Source organism: Aethalodelphis obliquidens, unplaced genomic scaffold (genome assembly GCF_003676395.1).
Source record: "Aethalodelphis obliquidens isolate GAN/ISIS:26980383/991018 unplaced genomic scaffold, ASM367639v1 scaffold78, whole genome shotgun sequence".
Taxonomy (NCBI): Eukaryota; Metazoa; Chordata; class Mammalia; order Artiodactyla; family Delphinidae; genus Aethalodelphis; species Aethalodelphis obliquidens.
In genome coordinates this window covers 7,818,206-7,839,083 of record NW_020838022.1, presented here as the reverse complement: position 1 = coordinate 7,839,083, position 20,878 = coordinate 7,818,206, and the positions used below count along the sequence as shown (strand labels likewise).

At 44.2% G+C, this 20,878-nt stretch overlaps 1 protein-coding gene across 1 annotated transcript in view; it reads right to left on the bottom strand.

Annotated features, from left to right (window-relative positions):
• Positions 1-6,709: 6,709 nt before the first annotated feature.
• Positions 6,710-20,878, bottom strand: part of GPC3 (glypican 3) — a 444,823-nt gene continuing 430,654 nt past the window's right edge. The window contains exon 8 of the mRNA XM_027092440.1: positions 6,710-7,228. Within this exon, the coding sequence (XP_026948241.1) occupies positions 7,059-7,228 (170 nt within the window). The 3' untranslated portion in view covers positions 6,710-7,058. The remainder of the gene's footprint in view (positions 7,229-20,878) is intronic.

Here is a 20,878-nt window from a genome sequence, read left to right as displayed (position 1 = left end):
TTTTAGTTTTTGCTTGTCTGAGAAGTTCTTTATCTGTCTTTTAATTCTAAATGATAGTCTTGCTGGGTAATGTATCCTAGGCTGCATGCTTTTCCCTTTTAGCACTTTAAATATAGCATGTCACTCCCTTATGGCCTTCAAAGTTTCTGCAGAAGTCAGCTGATAGCCTTATGGGTGTCCCCCTGTATGTGACTCTGTTTTTGTCTTTCTGCCTTTAGAATTCTTTGTCTCTAACTTTTGCCATTTTAATTATGATTTGTCATGGTATAGGTCTGTTTGGGTTCATCTTGTTTGGGAGCCTCTGTGCCTCTAGTACCTGGATATCTTTTGCCTACTTCAGGTTTGGGAAGTTTTCAGTCATAATTTCATTACATACATTTTTGACCCTTTTCTCTCTTGCTTCTCCTTCTGCGACTCCTATAATGCAAATGTTGGTATACTTTATGTTTCTGCAGAGGTCCCTTAAACTTTTCTCATTTTTAAAATTTGTTCATTTTGCTGTTCTTATTGGGTGCTTTCCACTATTCTATCTTCCAGATCACTTATGTGTTCTTCTGTATCACCTAGTCTATTGATTCCTTCTAGTGTGTTTTTCACTTCATTTGTTGTATTTTTCAGTTCTGACTGGTTTTTTTTTACACTTTCTAGTTCCTCATTAAAATTCTCACTGTGTTCATCTATTCTTTTCCCTAATCCAGTTAGCATTCTTATGACTCATGTTTTGAACTCTTTATCTAGTAGGTTATTTACTTTTGTTTCATTAGTTCTTTTTTCAGGGGTTTTCTCTTGTTTTGTCAATGGAAACAAATTTCTCTGCTTTTTATTTTGCTTAACTTTCTCTGTCTTTATAAAATTAGACATAATGAAAGAGTTACCTGTTGTGGTCTTGAAGGTGTGTCCTTGTGTGGGAGTGTCTCTATGCAGTCTGTGTGTGCCCAGCGGCTTTGGTGGAGGAGCTGGATCTGACATGAGCACAAGTTATGTCTTTACCCAGGCTGTGCTGGCAGCTATTACTTTGATGAGAGGTGGAGCTGGAGATGGAGGGGCTAGAACCAGAGCCAGCTATGATCTGGGACTTCTTTGCTTAGTGGCCAACAACCTACCGGGGGGGTGTGGGTCAGGTCCCAAGTTGCTGGAGCAGAAGCCCTGAAGTTTGAGTCCGAGCTGGCTCCATTCCTTCTAAGTGTGTGCTCTCCCTACTCCCAGCACCACAATGCTGGAGGAAGAGGGGCAGGTGCGGGTGCATGGTGTGGGTCTGGGCGTGGGCTGTGCTGCCTGGCCAGAGTCTGGGACACTTCTGATGCGCTGCCTCTGTAAGCACTAGTGATGGCTGCTCCCACCCTGTTCAGATGCTGTTCTGCATCTGGGTTGGCACAGTCCCTCATAATTGATCACTCCTCTCGTGGCAGACTTTGCCCTAGTGTGGAGCTGCATTGTGAAGCAAGTGGGCATAGTGAACGCTTGGCTCAGGCTGGGGTGCTCACTGGAGTTGTCGTGGGAAACCAGCCAGAATCTCGTGCACTTTCACTCTTTTTTTCTGCCTTGTTTCGGGAGTAAGCAAGTGGGTGTGTGCTCTTCACTAGCAGGGTCTAGGTTTCTTACAGCCCTTCTGTTAGTCCCACTGGTTTTCTAACCAGCTAAGGGGACTCTTCTTCCTGATGTTGGACCCCAGGGCTTGGGCACCTAATATGTGGCTGGAACTGCTCACTCCCCAGGGAGGATCTCTGCCCTTGTAACCTCCCTCCCCATTCTGTGTCCCCTCCCAGGGGCATAGGTCCCAACCTGATCACTTCTCTTCCCTTCCTACCTGATTCTGTGTGGGTTTCTTATAGCCTTTGTTGTAGAAGAGCCTCTGTGTCAGTCTCATTAGTTTTCAGTGAGAATCACTCTAAATGTAGATGTATTATTGATGTGTTTTTTGGGGGGAGGTGAATTGTGTCCTCCTACTCCGCCATCTTGCTCTCTTCCATCTTTTTTTTTTTTTTTTTTTTTTGCGGTACGCGGGCCTCTCACTGTTGTGGCCTCTCCCGCTGCGGAGCACAGGCTCCGGAGGCACAGGCTCAGCGGCTATGGCTCACGGGCCCAGCCGCTCCGCGGCATGTGGGATCCTCCCGGACCAGGGCACGAACCCACGTCCCCTGCACCGGCAGGCAGACTCAACCACTGCACCACCAGGGAAGCCCCCATCTATTTTTAATGTGAAACTTTCAGAGTCAATATATTTATTTCTAAACATATAAAAATGAATAAAAAGCAATGAGCTTATTTTGTTGGTCTCTAGGCAAACCTAGCAGACCTTCTATATTCAAACCAATGCTGTGTCCTTCGAAGATGTACAGTGTCGTCAAATATTGTAGAACATTTTTTTGGGGAAAAATCCCTCCATATCCCATAGCATAGTCTTTGGAATCTTCTCAGGGAGGCCTTTGTTTCTTGAAGGTAAATTTGATTTTGGGAGACAGCTAAAAACTACTTGGCAGCAAATCTAGTGAATGAGGTGGTTGATCAAGCTGAAGAACGTCATTTTGGGTTCCAGACAAGGTTTGACTCTGAAGAAATGAGGTTGATTTTCTTGTATGTACATAAACTGGCTCCACAGCAATTCCAAAGGAGGACTTCCAAAATGTGTGGCCTTGGCAAGAAAAAAATTTCTCACCCCTGTTCACACACACACTCACACTCCCCCCCACACACACACACAGTGTATACTGCCTGGCCCAACGTCTAGACAAGTAAAATCAAAAGCCCTTGGAATTTAGTTTAAAAAAGTCAGTTACACGAGTATGGGATGGAAGAGACCTGGCCTGGCGGCCATTCTGGCAAAAACACGTGAGGGGTTTCAGTTGGCCACAAGCTCATCGTTATGAAGGGTGTGACGTGGCTTCTAAGTGTCTGCATTCTTGGACTGCTGTCTGGTGGAGGTCTTGGGCTCTGTGGGAACGTAAACACCCATGCTCCGTTCTGCGCCGGTGCAGGGGCACCATGAGCTCAGCTATGGTTATGACAGCGTAAGAGGACCACTGACCCACTGGAGCGTGGAACAGGGCTGAAGGAGCTGAGAAAACCAACCCAGGAGAGGCAAGAGTCAGTGATTAAAAATTATTGCTGAAGGACAGCTGTGCGAAAAGTGGTATCTTTTTTTTTTTTTTTTTTTGGTTGCATTGGGTCTTGGTTGCTCCACAGGGCTTTTTCTTGTTTGCGCCCGCGGGGAGCTACTCTTTTTTTTTTTTTTTTTTTTTTTTTTTGTGGTACGCGGGCCTCTCATCGCCGTGGCCTCTCCCGTTGCGGAGCACAGGCTCCGGACGCGCAGGTCCAGCGGCCACGGCCCACGGGCCCAGCCGCTCCGCGGCACGTGGGATCCTCCCGGACCGGGGCACGAACCCGCATCCCCTGCATCGGCAGGCGGACTCTCAACTACTGCGCCACCAGGGAAGCCCTGGGGGGCTACTTTTCATTGCGGTGCTCAGGCTTCTCATTGCAGTGGCGGCTTCTCTTATTGCAGAGCACAGGGCCTAGAGCGCATGGGCTTCAGTAGTTGTGGCATGCTGGCTTCAGTACTTGTGGCTCGCGGGCTCGAGTGCAGGCTCAGTAGTTGTGGCACACAGGCTTAGTTGCTCCATGGCATGTGGGATCTTCCCAGACCAGGGATCGAACCCATGTCCCTTGCGTTGGCAGGCAGATTCTTAACCACTGTGCCACCAGGGAAGTCCCAAAAGTGGTATCATCTTAATCTCATGTTGGTCTTTATGGAAGAGCCAAGACCAATGGGTGGAAATTATAGGAAGGCAGATTTAGGCTCAACCTACCAAAGATTCATTCATATTATAGAATTATACATTCAGTATCGTCTCATGTGTGTGAATATGCACCTAAAGAGAGAGAGAAAATGACTGGAAGGATTTCAATCAAATATTTAATAATAACTATGGGGTATGGAATGATGGGATAAATGTCATCTTTTAAACTTTATGTGATGATGTACTATTAGATTTTTATTACCTGTATATATTGCTTTTGAAAAAAACAAACTTTCTAAAAATTGTCGGTGTCCAGCAACCAAATAAACTGTTTTGCAACCTAGTGAGGGCCCAGCCTTAGGCACTAATCCGACACTGATTGTGGGATGAATTAGTGGGTCCTTTTCAGCCTAGGGATTCAGTATGTTGTTCTATGATTTAACCTTGTTCAAATACCAGAGTTGAGCTGGTGGAAGTTCACACGTGGATCCAACGAGAAAGGGGCCTGGAAAGTCACAACAAGATGGGGCACCTTCCCAATTGCCAGGCCTATTCTAAGGACAATAGTCATCTTAACAAAATTCATGTAGGACATTTAAATCAAAGGGTAGGATAAACACTTCAGAGGTGAAAAGCCACGAGCAACTAGCTGTGAAACTAGATTCTGAACTAGAAGAATAAATATAGAGGGATAGGAAGAGGCATGGATAAAATGCTAAAAGACAAAGGCCATTGAGGAAAAGTAAAATGTCAATTGGAGATGGTGGATTTTCCATGTTTTGTAAGGGTGAACGGTTATCCATTTAATTCTAACCATTCAACTGAAGCCAGCAGGCCTTGGACATTATAGAGTCTTCTGCCCCGCATCACTCAGCCTGCATGGACCGTAGCTGGCAGTATACCAAGACCGCAGAAACGCTGGCTGGCTTGGGTCACGTTCCGGGAACTGAAGTATGTCAAATAGGACCTTAAGCTGGCGATGCCCTGAGAGGCACGTGGGAACAGAACACGCATAACACCAGTGCTGGGCGGAGGGACTGGCACTTACTCCCTTTTGGGGCCAGTGGTGCCACAAAATGAGAGCAACGAAGAAACTAGACACCTTGACCTGATTCTCCACTTTACAAGAGGGAAACCAAAGAGGGGAAGTGAATGAGAAGGATGTGTAGAAACAGTCCCCTTCATCTCCCAGAAAGGAGAAATGGACTTTAAGACAGTGCCCTTCTGCTTGCAGGCATAAAACGTGATCTCAGGGTCACACATTATTTTGGCCACATTAAATAAAAACCTTTCTGTAGAGCGACAGGGACGACGATTAGGCGGTGACGAGGCTTTCGAGACTTCTTCTGATCTGGTGGTGGTAGCCTGGCACACTCGAGTCCAAGGAACAAACCTTTGCCGTATTTAGGTCTCATGAATCAAAGAACAAAGATTCTCACGAATCCCATTCAAATACAGAAATCATGATGTTTAAAAGACGAAGATAATGCCAGTTAAAGTCTTACCAACCGCTATAAATCATTGAAAGCATATTAACAGATACCACCGATCGTAGCCTCGACTTCAACAAAACCAACTGAAGGCAACACTTAACCAAACATTTCTAATTGGCATTTGCAAAAGTTTCTGCAAAGGATGAAAATGGCTATCGGGAACTTGTGCTCTGCAGGAGACCCTGATGAAAGTGTGTTGGAGACAGCCGGAGGGGAAAAGATAAATTATAAGAAACTCCCCTGCCTGCTTCCCACAGGCTCACCTCCTGCCACCGGGCAGAAACGGGAGCACCTGGCTGGGCCCGCCTCCCAGTATCAAAGGGGACATTCCAGTCCTTCCTTGACCTTGACTCATACTCTGGCCCTGTGCCTCAGCCCCTTCTCTCTCCTCCTCCTCCAGCTTTGCCCCTCTTTGCCCTCAGGTGGGAGTTGAGTTCCCACTCATTAGAGTCAACAGCGTTTCTGGTGACCCGACCTGGCAAGTGGGCAATAAGCCAGGCATTGGAAACAGTGGCGAGTCGGTCGTTCCTGAGGTTCTTTGGCAGCGGGACGTTCAAAGAGCAGCATCAGCTGCCGATGTTGGAATTAGTGTTGGTGTCGGACCTTCAGCTCTGTGAGAGCAGGGATCCAATCTGTTTAGTTTTGTATCATCTCCAGCAGCTGGTACAGTGCCTGACAGCCAACAGGTACACAAGGTCTAGTTGTGGCACAAACGACTGTTGAAGGAGCCCGTCTGAGGCCAAGAGCCGTGTTGCTTCCTATAAATCCTGGGTTTCCCGGTGACAACCTCTGCAACCTGACCCAGGGCAACTGCCGGCCCTGCCACGTGGCAGCCCCTGGAGAAGGGAGACGGGGAGCACAGAAGCTTGGGGAATTACTTTGCACTATTGGGGCTCCCCTCTCTGGGTCGGGGGAAGGAAGGATATTAATTGTGCACATGATCCATACAGAGGATTTCTAGTTGGGCAAAACGTTTTCAGCGAAGTGAAATTTGTAGAGCGAGACGGGGCACTTTTCTGAGATGCCTTTAGTTTCATAGGCCAGATACTCTACCCCGTTTGTAGATGGAGATTATGGAGTGGGTGTGTGTTGGGACGGACTGGCTTTGACTGGAGCTTGGAGCCAAGGCTGATACTCACCCAAAAGGTAGGCAGGGAGGGAGGGGGATTTTCTTATACTGAGTAGAAAGCTAGGTGAGGAGGGGGAAAGCATTGCATGGTCACCACGTACGTGGGCTGACAGAAAAAGACCCAATGCTGGGCTTCCCTGGTGGCGCAGGGGTCGAGAGTCTGCCTGCTGATGCAGGGGACATGGGTTCGTGCCCCGATCCGGGAAGATGCCACATGCCACGGAGTGGCTGGGCCCGTGAGCCATGGCCGCTGAGCCTGCGTGTCAGGAGCCTGTGCTCCGCAGCAGGAGAGGCCACAACAGTGAGAGTCCCGCGTACTGCCAAAAAAAAAAAAAAAAAGACCCAACACATTTTTATTTGAGCATTTATTTTTTTTTTCCAAAGAAATCCATGCAAAGGGAAAGACAGAGAGAAAGACATGGTAACCATGTTCTAGCAGCCAAACATAGGAAAATAATTTGGCACAATCTGATTTTTTTTTTTTCATTGCAAAAGGACAATCTATACTACCACTAAAATTTACCGTCCTCATAAAGATACCATTTGATTTTCGAAAACGTAACTCATGGTTAGTCTTCTACTTAATGGCTGGAGGAGGTACATAAGATAAAAAAATAGAAAAAAAGAAAAAGGTGGTTCCCTTTATAGAGGGAGACCACAGGGTGCTGAAGGGCAGCACGTGTGCGGTAACCTTGGCAGTCAGTGCACCAGGAGGAAAGAGCACACCACGGAGATTGCCAAGCTGGTGAGAATCTTCAGGGGGGAAGGGCCGTTCCCGAGGTTGTGAGAGGCAACTATCTCATTGTCCTTCTGATTCACATGTTGCTTGCTTCCAGGAGCATCGTCCACGTCCAGATCATAAGCCAGTTCTGCCGAAAGAAAGGGAAGAATTTCAATACAGGCTTACCGACAGCCTCAGGTTTGCACTCTTCGCGGCCCAAGCGCTTGTCTGCACTGCTGGGATGGCCCAGCTTTGATTTCTTCCTTTCGGTGAAGGTAAGGCCGCCAGGAGATGGGAAGAAGACAGGGGTGTTGTGTGCGGGGCCCGCCCGAGGAAGATGGCTAGTGGTGCTGCTGCCAGAGATCCCACCAACAGGGAGAGAGCTGGCTGCTCCCCTCCCACCTTTGGCTCCACCCACAGCCCAGAGTGCACACTGGCCCTTTCCGCATCTCCCACCTGGCAAGGCCATGCTTGAAGGTCATTTTCACCAGATCTCACAGGTATCCAAACGTAAGGTGCCATGTGGGTGACTACATGCGTGTCCTTGTGTGTATGTGTGTTGGTGGGAGAGGGGATGTGGTAGCCTCCCAGGGTACCTTTCCTGGGCCCTGCACCCCATTCAGATTTTCCCCTGGGAGGCCTTGCCTTAGCGTTGATGATAGGGTAGTTTGCCATTGGAAGTTGTTTTATTTTTCTCAGAAATATTTCTTGTATCTATACGGTCTTTTCACCGCCCACCCCTAACACACATACCCACACCCACACAGGATACTGGGTTGGCCAAAAAGTTCGTTTGGGTTTTTCTGTAAGCGGAAAGACCCGAACTTTATGGCCAGCCCAATATAATGCATAGAATTATGCATTATATATGCATAGACTAAGGAAAGGCTAATGGGTAAGGGTCCTCTTTCTTCGACTGTCTACCGTTTATGAGATATGCTCGTGATTCTGAAAAGGAATTGGGGTGTTGGGGTTGGCCTAACGCGGAAATCTCCCAGAGGGTAAATCTAAGTAGATAGTGGTTTGTCAGGAAATTAAAGACAGCTGGTCCTAGCCCAGGGCTCAGTTTCTCTTAGATTTGCTTTTCCAGATTTAGAGTTCAAATCTACTCCCTTGGCTTTTCTGGACTCAGTCACCAAAGTTTGTTTCTATTTCAGTAGCTTGTGAAGGTGATGTGATGTGAGTGACCTCAGCAGCCAACTGTCCTGTGGCCAATGGAGCCAGAAAGATCCCTTGGGGACATGGAGATGCATAGCAACAGGCACAGAGGAAGCGGATTCTGCAGAAGGAAGGAAGGAAGAGCTCCTCTTACAGGGGATGAAACACGCAGTAAGTCACAGGAAGAAAGTGTAAGGACTCAGCTGGTCCAGGATGTGTGCAGAGCAGGGCCCAGGACCACGGCTGCTGTGAGGCTGGCATTCCTTAGAGCAGGCAGCAAGGTCAAGGTGATCAAAGCCAGAGGATCTGATTACAGCCCGCAACGCTACTTTCCAAAGGGCTAGTGCAGTTTATAATGCCACCAGCAATGACGAGGGAACCAATAAAAGATACTGTAGTCTGTATAAGATGATATCTCAAAGTTTCTTTAATTTGAGTGTATTTGATTACTAGTATAGATGAACTGTTGCTGTGTTTTAGTTCTCAACGAATAACAGTTCATATCCTTTGCCTTCTTACCTAATGCGTATTGATATTTTCCCTATTAATCTGAATATATATTTTACTGAGTCCTTTGCTTATCACATTTGATACAAGTAATTTTTCTATTTTGTTACTAACTATACTTATTTTTCATTGCTGTACAAGGAAATGATGTCCTAACTTTTAATATCTATGAATCTGGCCACATTTTGCTCTTCTGAAGCTGAGAACGTGTTTCTTCTTGAGTGCTGATGATAATAGTGCAAATCACAATTTCCAGGGAACCCTCTTACTGAGGGAAAGGTGAATCAGTAACTAATATCCATTCCCTCTCCCCCCAGAATAAACAGATACAAAGAAAATCAGAGAAAAAGAGCAATGGGCTACTTGGAAACCAGACCTCTTTCTCTGAAAGGTACGGTGCAGCGCGCACAGAGCAGGCCGAGGTCAGCTGTCAGTCGGCAAGGATAGTGCAGGCTTAGATCCCGATCAGATTTCACCAAAGTCGAGAACACATACGGCTGGATCTGTTGAAAGCCCAGCCTTGAGTCTCATGGCAACTTCTCAACTTAAATGAAGAGGAGGATTTTTCGGGCTGACCTGAATGAGAGCACTTTCAGCAGCGCCTTCAGATTCATTTTCCAGATGTCCCCCTTGCCTAACATCAGGATTAAGCAAGCAACATCTACTAATGTGACCACTCAGCGCCTCCACTATTTACCCTGCTCTTCAAATAATCCATGAACACTACACAGTTTTGTCTACTCTAGCAGTTGTGGAAAACCCAGCAGTTATGTTAGATCCAGTAGTTTCTCATCTTATTGCCACCAAATACCTCTTTTATGTCTATCTCTTGGAACCTATGTTTTGAAATTATAAAAATGACTACCAATTATTGAGTCCTCACTGTGTGCCAGGCACTGTGCTAAGCCCTTTATATACATGATCTCATGTAATCGAACCTTCTCAGTAATGTTGTGAAGTAGGTATTATAATTCCCATTTTACTGATGAGGAAGCTCAAGCTCAGGTTACTTCTTTTGCCTGTATTTACACAGCTGGTAAGTGGCACAGGTGTTCTTTGAATGCAGGGCTGACTCTGAACCTCATATGGACCTATATCATAAACAAATTGAAAAATTTTGTACATATACCAAGTATACTGCAGTCAGTAAATAGTAATGCGTTCCTTCTTGAAAAAGAAATTAAGGAAAATATCCTGCCAAAGATAACTAACTAAAGAACACGTGAAATAAAAAGACAACCTACAGACTGGGAGAAAATATTTGCAAATGATGTGATGGACAAGGGCTTAATTTCCTAGATATCCAAACAGTTCATACAACTCAACAACAAAAAAACAACCCAATCAAAAAATAGGTGGAAGATCTAAATGGACATTTCTCCAAAGAAGACATAGATGGTTAAAAAGCCCATGAAAAGATGCTCAACATCACTAATTATTAGAAAAATGCAAATCAAAACTACAATGAGGTATCACCTCCCACCAGTCAGAATGGCCATCATCAAAAAATCTACAAACAATAAATGCTGGAGAGGGTGTGGAGAAAAGGGAACCCTTTTGCACTGTTGGTGGGAATGTAAACTGGTACAGCCACTATGGAGAACAGGATGGAGGTTCCTTAAAAAACTACAAATAGAACTACCATATGACCCAGCCATCCCACTACTGGGCATATACCCTGAGAAAACCATAATTCAAAAAGAGTCATGTACCACAATGTTCATTGCAGCTCTATTTACAATAGCCAGGACATGGAAGCAACCTAAGTGTCCATCGACAGATGAATGGATAAAGAAGATGTGGCACATTTCTACAATGGAATATTACTCAGCCATAAATAAGAATGAAATAATGCCATTTGCAGCAACATGGATGGACCTACAGATTGTCATACTAAGTCAGAGAAAGACAAATATCGTATGATATCACTTATATGCGGAATGTAAAAAATAGGGTACAAACGAACTTATCTGCAAAACAGAAATAGAGTTATGGATGTAGAAAATAAACTTAGTTACCAGGGGGTAAGAGGGGGGAGGGATAACTTGGGAGATTGGGATTGACATATACACACTACTATACATAAAATAGATAACTAATAGGGACCTGCTGTATAGCATAGGAACCTCTACTCAGTACTCTGTAATGGCCTATATGGGAAAAGAATCTAAGAAAGAGTATATGTATGTATAACAGATTCCCTCTGGTGTACAGCAGAAACTAACACAACATTGTAAATCAACTGTACTCCAATTTTTTTTTTTTTTTTTTGGCGGTACGTGGGCCTGTCACTGTTGTGGCCTCTCCCATTGCGGAGCACAGGCTCTGGACACACAGGCTCAGCGGCCATGGCTCACGGGCCCAGCTGCTCTGCAGCATGTGGGATCTTCCAGGACCGCGGCACGAACCCATGTCCCCTGCATCGGCAGGCGGACTCTCAACCACTGCGCCACCAGGGAAGCCCCGAAATTTTTTTTTAATTAAAAAAAATGAAGTAATGCCGTTTGTAGCAACATGGATGGACCTAGAGTTTATACTAAATAAGTCAGAGAAATACAAATAAATACCAATGATATCACTTATATGTGTGGAATCTAAAATATGACACAAATGAACCTATCTACAAAACAGAAACAGACTTGCAGACAGAGAACAGACTTGTGGTTGCCAAGGACGAGGAGGAAGAGGGGAGGGATGGATTGGGAGTTTGGGATGAGCAGATGCAAACTATTTATATACAGAATGGATAAACAATAAGATCTACTGTATAGCACAGGGCACTATATCCAATATGCTGTGATATGCCATAATGGAAAAGAATATTTAAAAATGTATATATGTGTATAACTGAATCACTTTGCTGTACAGCAGAAACTAACAACAGTATAAATCAACTGTACATCAAAAAAACATGAGAGGAAAAGGTCTGGAGCTGCCGAAGACGCAAGAGACTTTTTCTTCCTGCTTTGTTTCCTGGTGCGCGAGGAGAGGGGATTAAGAGCACTGCTTAAAGGAGCTCCAGAGACGGGCGCGAGCCGCGGCTAACAGCGTGGACCCCAGAGACGGGCAGGGGACGCTAAGGCTGCTGCCGCCGCCACCAAGAAGCCTGTGTGCGAGCGCAGGTCACTCTACACACCTCCCCTCCCGGGAGCCTGTGCAGCCCGCCACTGCCAGGGTCCCGTGATCCAGGGACAACTTCCCTGGAAGAACGCACGGTGCACCTCACGCTGGTGCAACGAGATGTGGGCCTCTGCTGCCGCAGGCTCGCCCCACACTCCGTGCGCCTCCCTCCCCCCGGCCTGAGTGAGTCAGAGCCCCCGAATCAGCGGCTCCTTTAACCCCGTCCTGTCTGAGCGAAGAACAGACGCCCTCCAGGGACCTACACGCACAGGCGGGGCCAAATCCAAAGCTGAGCCCCTGGGAGCTGTGAGAACAAAGAAGAGAAAGGGAAATCTCTCCCAGCAGCCTCAGGAGCAGCGGGAGTAAAGCTCCACAATCAACTTGATGTACCCTGCATCTGTGGAATACCTGAATAGACAATGATCATCCCAAATTAAGGAGGTGGACTTTGAGAGCAAGATTTATTATTTTTCCCCTTTTCCTCATTTTGTGAGTGTGTATGTGTATGCTTCTGTGTGAGATTTTGTCTGTATAGCTTTGCTTCCACCATTTGTCCTAGGGTTCTGTCTGTTCTATTATTTTTAATTTTTTTTTTTTCTTAATAATTATTCTTTAATTACTTTATCTTCTCTCTTTCTCTTTTCCTTCCTTCCTTCCTCCCACCGTCCCTCCCTCTGTCCCTCCTTTCTTTCTTTCCTTCTTTTCTTCCTTCCTTCCTTCTTCTTCTACTAATTCTTTCTTTCTACTTTTTCTGCCTTTTATTCTGAGCCGTGTGGATGAAAGACTCTTGGTGCTGCAGCCAGGAGTCAGTGCTGTGCCTCTGAGGTGGGAGAGCCAACTTCAGGACACTGGTCCACAAGAGACCTCCCAGCTCCACATAACATCAAACAGCAAAAATCTCCCAGAGATCTCCATCTCAACACTAGCACCCAATGGCGAGAGCTCTCCCAGGTATCTCCGTCTCAATGCTAATACCCAGCTCCACTCAATAACCAACAAGCTCCAGTGCTAGACACCCCATGCCAAACAACTAGCAAGACAGGAACACAACCCCACCCATTAACAGAGAGGCATCCTGAAATCATAATAAGGTAAGAGGCACCCAGAAACACGCTGCCGGATGCGGTCCTGCCCACAAGAAAGACAAGATCCAGCCTCATCCACCAGAAAACAGGCGCCAGTCCCCTCCACCAGGAAGCCTACACGACCCACTGAACCAACCTTAGCCACTGGGGGCAGACACCAAAAACAAAGGGAACTACGAACCTGCAGCCTGCAAAAAGGAGACCCCAAACACAGTAAGAGCAGCAAAATGAGAAGACAGAAAAACACACAGCAGATGAAGGAGCAAGGGAAAAAACCACCAGACCTAACAAATGAAGAAGAAATAGGCAGTCTACCTGAAAAAGAATTCACAGTAATGATAGTAAAGATGATCAAAAATCTTGGAAATAGAATGGAGAAAATACAAGAAATGTTTAACAAGGACCCAGAAGAACTAAACAGCAAACAATGATGAACAAAACAGTAACTGAAATTAAAAATTCTCTACAAGGAAACAATAGCAGAATAACTGAGGCAGAAGGACGGATAAGTGACCTGGAAGATAAAATACTGGAAATAACTACTGCAGAACAGAATAAAGAAAGAAAAATGAAGAGACTTCAGGACAGTCTCAGAGACCTCTGGGACAAAACTGAACACAACAACATTCGAATTATAGGGGTCCCAGAAGAAGAAGAGAAAAAGAAAGGGACTGAGAAAATATTGGAAGAGATTATAGTCGAAAACTTCCCTAATATGGGAAAGGAAATAGTTAATCAAGTCCAGGAAGCACACAGAGTCCCATACAGGATAAATCCAAGGAGAAATATACCAAGATACATATTAATCAAACTGTCAAAAACTAAACACAAAGAAAACATACTAAAAGCAACAAGGGAAAAACAACAAATAACACACAAGGGAATCCCCATAAGGTTAACAGCTGATCTTTCAGCAGAAACTCTGCAAGTCAGAAGGGACTGGCAGGACATATTTAAAGTGATGAAGGAGAAACACCTACAATCAAGCTTACTCTAGCCAGCAAGGATCTCATTCAGATTTGATGGAGAAATTCAAACCTTTACAGACAAGCAAAAGCTGAGAGAGTTCAGCACCACCAAACCAGCTTTACAACAAATGCTAAAGGAACTTCTCTAGGCAAGAAACACAAGAGAAGGAAAAGACCTACAATAACGAACCCAAAACAATTTAGAAAATGGGAATAGGAACATACATATCGATAATTACCTTAAATGTAAATGGACTAAATGCTCCCACCAAAAGACACAGATTGGCTGAATGGATACAGAAACAAGACCCATATATATGCTGTCTACAAGAGACCCACTTCAGACCTAGAGACACATACAGACTGAAAGTAAGGGGATGGAAAAAGATATTCCATGCAAATGGAAACCAAAAGAAAGCTGGAGTAGCAATTCTAATATCAGACAAAATAGACTTTAAAATAAAAAGTATTAGAAGAGACAAAGAAGGACACTACATAATGATCAACGGATCAATCCAAAAAGAAGATATAACAATTGTAAATATTTATGCACCCAACATAGGAGCACCTCAATACATAAGGCAAATACTAACAGCCATAAAAGGGGAAATCGCAAGTAACACATTTAGTGTAGGGGACTTTAACACCCCACTTTCACCAATGGACAGATCATCCAAAATGAAAATAAATAAGGAAACACAAGCTTTAAATGATACATTAAACAAGATGGACTTGGTTGATATTTATAGGACGTTCCATCCAAAAACAACAGAATACACATTTTTCTCAAGTGCTCATGGAACATTCTCCAGGATAGATCATATCTTGGGTCACAAATCAAGCCTTGGTAAATTTATGAAAATTGAAATTGTATAAAGTATCTTTTCTGAACACAAAGCTATGAGACTAGATATCAATTACAGGAAAAGATCTGTAAAAAATACAAACAAATGGAGGCTAAACAATACACAACTTAATAACAAAGTGATCACTGAAGAAATCAAAGAGGAAATAAAAAATACCTAGAAACAAATGACAATGGAGACACGACGACCCAAAACCTATGGGATGCAGCAAAAGCAGTTCTAAGAGGGAAGTTTATAGCAATACAAGCCCACGTTAAGAAACAGGAAACATTTCGAATAAACAACCTAACCTTGCACCTAAAGCAATTAGAGAAAGAAGAACAAGAAAACCCCAAAGTTAGCAGAAGGAAAGAAATCATAAAAATCAGATCAGAAATAAATGAAAAAGAAATGAAGGAAACGATAGCAAAGATCAAAAAAACTAAAAGCTGGTTCTTTGAGAAGTTAAACAAAATACATAAACCATTAGCCAGACTCATCAAGAAAAAAGGGAGAAGACTCAAATCAATAGAATTAGAAATGAAAAAGGGGAAGTAACAACTGACACTGCAGAAGTACAAAAGATCATGAGAGATTACTACAAGCAACTCTATGCCAACAAAATGGACAACCTGGAAGAAATGGACAAATTCTTAGAAATGCACAACCTGCCAAGACTGAATCAGGAAGAAACAGAAAATATGAACAGACCAATCACAAGCACTGAAATTGAAAGTGTGATTAAAAATCTTCCAACAAACAAAAGCCCAGGACCAGATGGCTTCACAGGCGAATTCTATCAAACACTTAGAAAAGAGCTAGCACCTATCCTTCTCAAACTCTTCCACAATATAGCGGAGGGAGGAACACTCCCAAACTCATTCTACGAGGGCACCATCACCTTGATACCAAAACCAGACAAGGATGTCATAAAGAAAGAAAACTACAGGCCAATATCACTGATGAACATAGATGCAAAAATCCTCAACAAAATACTAGCAAACAGAATCCAACAGCACATTTAAAGGATCATACCCCATGATCAAGTGGGGTTTATTCCAGGAATGCAAGGATTCTTCAATATACGCAAATCAATCAACGTGATACACCATATTAACAAACCGAAGGAGAAAAACCATAGGATCATCTCAATAGATGCAGAGAAAGCTTTCGACAAAATTCAACACCCATTTATGATAAAAACCCTGCAGAAAGTAGGCACAGAGGGAACTTTCCTCAACATAATAAAGGCCATATATGACAAACCCCAGGCAACATCGTCCTCAGTGGTGAAAACCTGAAAGCATTTCCACTAAGATCAGGAACAAGACAAGGTTGCCCACTCTCACCACTGTTATTCAACATAGTTTTGGAAGTTTTAGCCACAGCCATCAGAGAACAATAGGAAATAAAAGGAATCCAAATTGGAAAAGAAGAAGTAAAGCTGTCACTGTTTGCAGATGACATGATACTCTACATAGAGAATCCTAAAGATGCTACCAGAAAACTACTAGAGCTAATCAATGAATTTGGTAAGGTAGCAGAATACAAAATTAATGCACAGAAGTCTCTGGCATTCCTATACACTAATGATGAAAAATCTGAAAGTGAAACCAAGAAAACACTCCCATTTACCACTGCAACAAAAAGAATGAAATATCTAGGAATAAACCTCCCTAAGGAGACAAAAGACCTGTATGCAGGAAACTATAAGACACTGATGAAAGAAATTAAAGATGATACAAATAGATGGAGAGACATACCATGTTCTTGGATTGGAAGACTCAACATTGTGAAAATGACTCTACTACCCAAAGCAATCTACAGATTCAATGCAATCCCTATCAAAGTACCACTGGCATTTTTCACAGAAGTAGAACAAAGAATTTCACAATTTGTATGGAAACTCAAAGGACCCCGAATAGCCAAAGCAATCTTGAGAACAAAAAACAGAGCTGGAGGAATCAGGCTCCCTGACTTCAGACTATACTACAAAGCTACAGTAATCAAGACAGTATGGTACTGGCACAAAATGAGAAAGATAGATCAATGGAACAGGATAGAAAGCCCAGGGATAAACCCACGCACATATGGTCACCTTGTCTTTGATAAAGGAGGCAGGAATGTACAGTGGAGAAAGGACAGCCTCTTCAATAAGTGGTGCTGGGAAAACTGGACAGGTACATGTAAAAGTATGAGATTAGATCACTCCCTAACATCATACACAAAAAAAAGCCTAAAATGGATTAAAGACCTAAATGTAAGGCCAGAAACTATCAAACTCTTAGAGGAAAACATAGGCAGAACACTCTATGACATAAATCACAGCAAGATCCTTTTTGACCCACCTCCTAGAGAAATGGAAATAAAAACAAAAATAAACAAATGGGACCTAATGAAACTTAAACGCTTTTGCACAGCAAAGGAAACCATAAACAAGACCAAAAGACAACCCTCAGAATGGGAGAAAATATTTGCAAATGAAGCAACTGACAAAGGAATAATCTCCAAAATTTACAAGCAGCTCAATAACAAAAAAACAAACAACCCAATTCAAAAATGGGCAGAAGACCTAAATAGACATTTCTCCAAAGAAGATATACAGACTGCCAACAAACACATGAAAGGATGCTCAACATCATTAATCATTAGAGAAATGCAAATCAAGACTACAATGAGGTATCATCTCACACCAGTCAGAATGGCCATCATCAAAAAATCTAGAAACAATAAATGCTGGAGAGGGTGTGGAGAAAAGGGAACACTCTTGCACTGCTGGTGAGAATGTGAATCGGTACAGCCACTATGGAGAACAGTATGGAGGTTCCTTAAAAAACTACAAGTAGAACTACCATATGACCCAGCAATCCCACTACTGGGCATATATCCTGAGAAAACCGTAATTCAAAAAGAGTCATGTACCAAAATGTTCATCGCAGCTCTATTTACAATAGCCCAGAGACGGAAACAACCTAATTGTCCGTCATCGGATGAATGGATAAAGAAGATGTGCCACATATATACAATGGAATATTACTCAGCCATAAAAAGAAACGAAATTGAGCTATTTGTAATGAGGTGGATAGACCTAGAGTCTGTCATACAGAGTGAAGTCAGTCAGAATGAGAAAAACAAATACCGTATGCTAACACATATATATGGAATTTAAGAAAAAAAATGTCATGAAGAACCTAGGGGTAAGACAGGAAGAAAGACACAGACCTACTAGAGAATGGACTTGAGGACATGGGGAGGGGGAAGGGTGAGCTGTGACAAAGCGAGAGAGAGGCATGGACGTATGTACACTACCAAACGTAAGGTAGATAGCTAGTGGGAAGCAGCCGCATAGCACAGGGAGATCAGCTCGGTGCTTTGTGACCGCCTGGAGGGGTGGGATAGGGAGGATTGGAGGGAGGGAGATGCAAGAGGGAAGAGAGATGGGAACATATGTATATGTATAACTGATACACTGTGTTATAAAGCAGAAACTAACACACTATTGTAAAGCAATTACACTCCAATAAAGGTGTAAAAAAAAAAAAACATGAGAGAAGTCAATGTTTCCACATAGAACTGATCACAGACTTGATTAAGTAGCTTTATTAAGCTTTGTGAAATAGTGAAAAGAGCTCTAGGTTTGGGGACCCCAAATGGGCATTATATCAGTTCTGTTTACCTGAAGCAATCAGCAGTGATGGCTAAGGCCATCATGCACCCCTGGCACAAAGCTGGGCGAAGTCTTCTACCTCCAAAAGACCCAAGGAATATTCAGAAGAATACCTTCTAGTGCTTCCTACGCTGTGGCTACAGGTTTCCCAAGGCTTCCCACTCAGCAGCAGCAAAGCTTTATCACCCAACCCTATAGCTGGGTTACTGTGGCTGATACTGATGGGAGTTCCAGCAAAGACACACTCTGGGCCTGGGCCACCATCACAGAGATTAGAGATGAAGGGGACAGCTTAGCATGACAAGGAAGCACTATGGGACACAGAGGAACTGGGGTTTTGGTTAAAGATAACTATGGACATTCCTGGATGGGAGAAATATAATCCAATTTAATTCAAGAAACTTAACAGTAGTCTACTATGGCCCAAGCATTGAGCTAGAAGCTTGGAGAAAGACCTAGTGTCTGCCTTCAAGAATCCCACAGTCTGGTAAGCAAAACAGACCAATAGACAAACCAACGAGACTGTTGGCAGAAAGCAGAAAGGGTGCGGATAAAGGCACAAGTGAAACACCAGGGTGACAGAAGGGAGAGAGAAAAATTCCAGATAAAAGAAGGTTCTGGGAAGGCTTCTTGGGACAATTGGGCCACAACCTGCACCATGAAGGATGGGTGGAACTATATAGCAGGGCTGAATGGGATGGTTATGCATTTCAGGCAGAGGGTTCAGCTTGAGAAAAATCATTAGTATCTGCGAATGTCGATAGGGCATACTCAACAGGAGCAAGCAGCCTCGACGGAGGGAAGGAATGCAGAGTTCACATCGCTGTGGCGTGTGTATGTGTTGCCTGGTGGGTGATAAAAGGTAGGGCAGGAAGGACAAGTAAGGGCCAAATCATGGTGGATTAGGAATGCTAAGACTTTCTCCTGTGGGCAATAGGGAGCCACTGCAAGGTTTTTAAATTAGGAATCCACATAATCTATTTTGTGTTTTTCAGAAATCACTGTTAACAGTTTGGAGGACAGCCCTAAGTGGGCGGGAGAGACTTGTCAGACATGTTGTCTTGGGAAAAACAAGAAGCCTGTGGGAACAGTATCTGGGGATCAGCCAGTAGCAAATATTAAAAGAAAATTTAAAAACCTATGAAGAAGCTAAATCCACACCAAACCAAAACCTTCTCCTTTTGCTACGAACCAGATGCCTTATGGGAATAACCACAAACCATACCCTTAAATCACTCATATTTTTATGTTTATCAGTGATTTTCCAGACTGTTTCTTTGTTTGGTTAGGTACATATTGTAAAACGCACATAAATTGGCTTTTGTCTTTCAGCTGAACGTCAGCGAGAACCTTTTGGGCCAGCAAGGAAATTTTCATGCTAAATCCAAAACTCTGTTTCTATTTGTAATCAGTTTAACTACACCCGGTGGGTTAGACCCAACAATCTGTACTAATGATACACTCAGCCCTGACTCTCATTTTGCTCTTATGTCCTTTGTGTTGCAGAATAGATAATCCCTTTGAATGATCACCAGTCATTAAGGTCTGCACTTCGTGTGGAAAAGTTTTTCTGCATCAGAAGAAGCACTCAGTGGGGAGCGCCCCCCACTAAGTTATTCAGTCTCCTAGGAGAGTTCCTAAGGAAGAGGGCACCTCCTGGGGGTCTGGAGCCCTGGGTTCCAGGCCAGGCTCAGTCACTGAGTTACTGTTTCACCCTTGGCAAGTCATTTCCCTCTCCTCTGGGCCTCAGTCACCCCCATTTTGCTAAATCGGTGTATTGGACTAGATGAACTCTAAATTTCCTTCTGTCAGTAGTTCTGTCCCTCTCTGATTCCAAGGCTCTTGGGGCCCAGTGAGGAGCTCAGGCTGCGATCATTCTTCTACCCACAGCAGCCAAGGGGGCTGCCCCCACCAGGGCACCTATGAGCAGGGAGAGGCAGTCAGTTGCTTCCCTTACGATGTGAGTCTGCTGATCACATCTACCAAATTCTGAATCCACTTTCTTCTTAAGCGGGTCTAATTGTGGATAAGAGACCCTGGCAATAAATAAATCCACACTGGGCTGTTTTTGTTTTCTTTAAACCCTGGCATAATAACGTCTACTAAAGGCAGTACACACCAAGCTTTGGGGGAGAAGTTGCTGGGCCTGGGCTACCCAGGCAGCCAGGGGAAATCTGTCAGCCAGTGAGATGAGCCTTTAGTCCCTTACAGAGCCACCGGGGTCTTGAGCGTATGATAGGATTCTAATGCTCGCCCTCTGATGGCGTGGGCATCAAGCAGGGCAAGGCGCTGCTACAGGGGCCTTACCCACACCAGCGGGCCAACTCCACGGGGCAGCCTGGAAGAAGAGCTGCCGTCACACTACCAGTGGAGCGAATGCTGCTGCTTGCCAAGCCTGCGCCAGCAGATGGCTTCAATCCGGCCCTGATATGGCAACAGAGCAATACT